This window comes from Myotis brandtii, unplaced genomic scaffold, assembly GCF_000412655.1.
Source record: "Myotis brandtii unplaced genomic scaffold, ASM41265v1 scaffold367, whole genome shotgun sequence".
Taxonomy (NCBI): Eukaryota; Metazoa; Chordata; class Mammalia; order Chiroptera; family Vespertilionidae; genus Myotis; species Myotis brandtii.
In genome coordinates, this window is record NW_005364101.1 from 113430 (window position 1) to 117411 (window position 3982).

Genomic DNA, 3982 nt, shown 5'->3' on the forward strand with positions numbered 1-3982 from the left:
TTTATTTCAAGGCCGGATCCAGCCCGTGGGCCGTAGTTTGCCCACGGCTGGTCTATGCCAACTTGTAATATCAGCTCAGGAAATCTCAAGGAAGGGCTGTCGTGTTGAGCATCCCTCCTCGCTTCTTTATATCAGGTCTAAGGGAGGTGAGATCCTTAGTCTGAAGGTCTAGCCACCAGTCAGCAAAAGGGGATGGTGCCAACCCCTATAAGTAGCCAAGGTGAGGAGCTTGACTGACAACTGGGGGAAAAAACGAACTCAGGACACAAAGCACCCCTCACTAAGCTCTCAGCATGGGATGACCCCTGTTAGGGAGGTGGACTGAGGCTCCCCTCCAGTTCCTTCTCTTAGGTCCCAGGGAAAGTTAAAATATCAATGTCAGAGTAGCAGAAGGAAGGGTGCCCAGCTTCTATTCAGAGTTGAAATGATAACACTGAAGATGAACTGAGAGGACCCCACATCCCAAACAAAGGGAGCCACACTGACATCACCCATTGTCACCTGAGTAAACTCAAGGCAGGGCTGGTAGCACGTAGTGGGCTACTCACTCTAAAGATTCTCTGGTTTCTCTGTGGGGCTCATAGGGGACAGAATGATCAGAAGAACAGGAGCCTTGGGGGCTGGTAAAAGAGTGCCTTAAAGGAAGCCTGTATAGGCAACCTTCAACAGACCCCAGGTGGAATCTGCCTGTTGAAGGTGCTCACAGCAAATGTGTCTCCATTCCCTCAGGTGCCCAAAGCAGCTGTCCATTGGCTCACTACTGTCTGCTGTCCTGAACAACAGCCATCATGCCTCGTGGTCATAAGAGCAAGCTCCGTGCTCAGGAGAAACGCCGCCAAAACAGAGCTGAGAAACAAGGTGATAAGAGTGCTCAGGCCCCTGCAGGAGAGGAAGAAGAGGTCGCTTGCTCCTCCTCTTCCGTTTTGGGGGAAGGTCCCTCAACCTCCACTGGTGCTGGCACTCTCCAGGCACCTCAGGGTACCCCAGCCACCACCAGTGCAGCTGCAGGAGCTTCCTGTGAAAGATCTGCTGTAGAAGCCGAAGGCCAAGTTCAGCAAAGTAAAAAATCCCCCCAGGCCTCAACCTCTGCTGAGAGTTCTGGCAAACGTCTACTAAGTAAGAAGGCGACTATGTTGGTAGAGTACCTGCTGTATCAATATAAAAGAAACCAGCCCATTAAAAAGAGAGATATGCTGAAGATCATCCACAAGTGGTTCAGGAAGGACTTCCCTGAGATCCTCGAGAGGGCCTCTGAACGCATGGATCTGTTCTTTGGCTTGGAATTGAAAGAAGTTGAGCCCAACGGTAATACCTACACCCTTGTCATCATTCAAGATGAGAGTCTGAGCAGCGGCTTCAGATTTCCTAACAAAGGGCTTCTGATGCCTGTACTGGGTTTTATCTTGTTGAATGGCAACCGTGTCTCTGAGGCAGACACCTGGGTATTCCTGAATACTTTGGGTATCTTTGATGGAAAGAGTCACTTAATATTTGGGGAGCCCAGGAAGCTTATCACCCAAGATTTGGTGCAGGAAAAATACCTGGTGTACCAGCCAGTGCCCAACAGTGATCCTCCACGCTATGAGTTCCTGTGGGGTCCTAGAGCCCACGCTGAGACCAGCAAGATGAAAGTCCTCGAGTTTTGGGCTGAGCTCAATGATACTGTCCCCACTACCTTTGCGCTGCATTATGAAGAAGCTTTGAAAGATGAGGAAGAGAGAGCCAGAGCCGAAGCTGCACCCACGGATGCCACTTCTCTCGAGGCCACATCTAGCTGCTACCCTCAACCTGAGTGACATTGGGGTGGAGTCTTCACTTTTGGGCTGTAAAGGCCTGTTAAGCAGTTTCCGATATGCAAAATATCTTGATGAGTTATATTTGTGTATTTTTCTTTCATTTTCAAGTGATGTTCTTTTAGAATGTTTCTTTAGATTTAGGATATAAGTTTATGAATGAAATGGATCTCACATTTATTGCTGTTCATCAAGTTAGGGGTAAAAGTGTTGTTTTTGAAATAGAAATTGGAAATCCTTCAATCACTTTTGTGATCTAGGACAAGATAATATAGATTTAGGATAGGAATATATTTTGGGATGTGAAAGAACTTTAAAGTAGTTGGGAACAGCAGATGGATAGATACATAGATGGATAGATAGATAAAATAAAAATTGTCCACTTCTGTTTTATTTTTTTTTTCACTTAACAGTTGTAATACAATGTTATAGTAGTTTCAGGCTTGCAACAGAGTGATTAGACATTTATATGAATTAAAAGTGTTGCCCTAGCCGGTTTGTCTCAGTGGTTAGAGCATTGACCCTCAGATTGAAGAATCAAGGATTTAATTCTGGTCAAGGGCCTGTACCTCAGTTGCAGGTTCAATTCCCAGCCCTGTCAGAGAGTCAGCTGGAGGCAAGGGATCAGTCTCTCTCTCTCTCTCTCTCTCTCTCTTTCTCTCTCTCTCTCTCTCCCCGCCCCCCTTAAAAAATTCCACTGTCTCTAAAAAAAATCCACTCTAAAAAATTCAATGGAAAAATATGCTCGGGTGAGGATTAACAAAAATACAATGTTCTCACCATAAGTCTAGTACACATCTGAACCATACATAGATATTAAAATGTTACTGCCTATATTACCTATCCTGTACCCAGCATTATCTGTTACAGCCAAGACATGAAAGCAAACTGAGTGTCCATCTATCGTTTTTTTTGTTTGGTAAATTTGTAAGATATATACCAGGATTTCCTGATGTTATTCAAGAATGTTTGAGAATATAAGTCCTCTTAATTCATAGCTTTTATGTTACACAACCATTAATTGAGCATCAGCTCTTTGGAAGTCTTCCTGTTCGCATGGGGAATGTTTAGGCAAAGAAGACCATGTACCTGCCCATGCAATTATACATTGTAGGAGAAGCTATAAATATAAAAGAGGGTGATATATTCTCCACTTCTTAAAGAACAAGTGAAAAGGAGTGTAAATAGTGGGTGGAGATAGCGTATTACTTAGTTTCCATTGCTAAGCAGAAGTTAGATACATTGGGAGGTCAATGGGAAATCTGGGGACACATCCAGTAGCTTTTCTCAGCCTGATTGAGGTCTGAGTTGAAATCTCCACATTGTGGTTGGAAATGCTTGTTGACCATTATTCTTGATGTGCAAAAATACTTTGTTGACTTATTTCTTAGGTAATTTTCAAGTAGTATTGTTAAAAAAAAAGAAAGTTTATCTAGATTGAGAATATAAGTGAAGTGATAACTCTACCCCATGTTCTTTGCAACATTATTTACAGTTGCCAGGACATGGAAACAACCAAACTGCACATTGATCTGTGAATGGATACAGGAAAAGCGATACACACGCACTCATACACACATAGAAAAGGATCTATCATTCAGCCATAATAAAGAAAGAAATCCTGCCACTTGCAACAGCATGTGCAGAACTGGAGGGCATTATGCTAAATTAAATAAGTGGTCGTTTTCAAGCAGTGTTCTTTCCACAAAAAGTTTTCAACACAGAGAGAAGAACAAATGCTGTATGGTATCGCTTACATGTGTAATCTTTAAGAGGAAAAAAACACAGAAATTAACACATAGATACACAGAACAGACTGGTGTTTACCAGAAACAAGGAGTGGAAGGTAGGCGAAATGGGTGAAGGTGGCCAAAAGGTACAAATTCAGCTATAAAATAAGGCCCAGGGATGTAATGTACAGAATAAACTTTAATAGTCAATGATAGTATTGGATCAGTAAAAGTAGCCAAGAGAGTATATCCTAATAGATTAATTACAGGAAGGAAAATCTGTGAATAAAAACATTTACACAGCATGGATGGACCTGGAGCGCATTATGCTAAGCAAAATAAGCCAGTCCAAGAAACATAAGTATCACATGATCTCACGCATATGTGGAATCTAATGAACCAAATAAACTGAGAAACAAAAATAGTCCCAGAGATGTAGAAGCATTAATATACTGTTGA

General features: G+C 42.6%; 1 protein-coding gene across 1 annotated transcript in view; it reads left to right on the forward strand.

Moving 5' to 3' along the window:
• Positions 1–788: 788 nt before the first annotated feature.
• Positions 789–3982, forward strand: part of LOC102260122 — a 21589-nt gene continuing 18395 nt past the window's right edge. The window contains exon 1 of the mRNA XM_014544490.1: positions 789–1763. Within this exon, the coding sequence (XP_014399976.1) occupies positions 789–1763 (975 nt within the window). The remainder of the gene's footprint in view (positions 1764–3982) is intronic.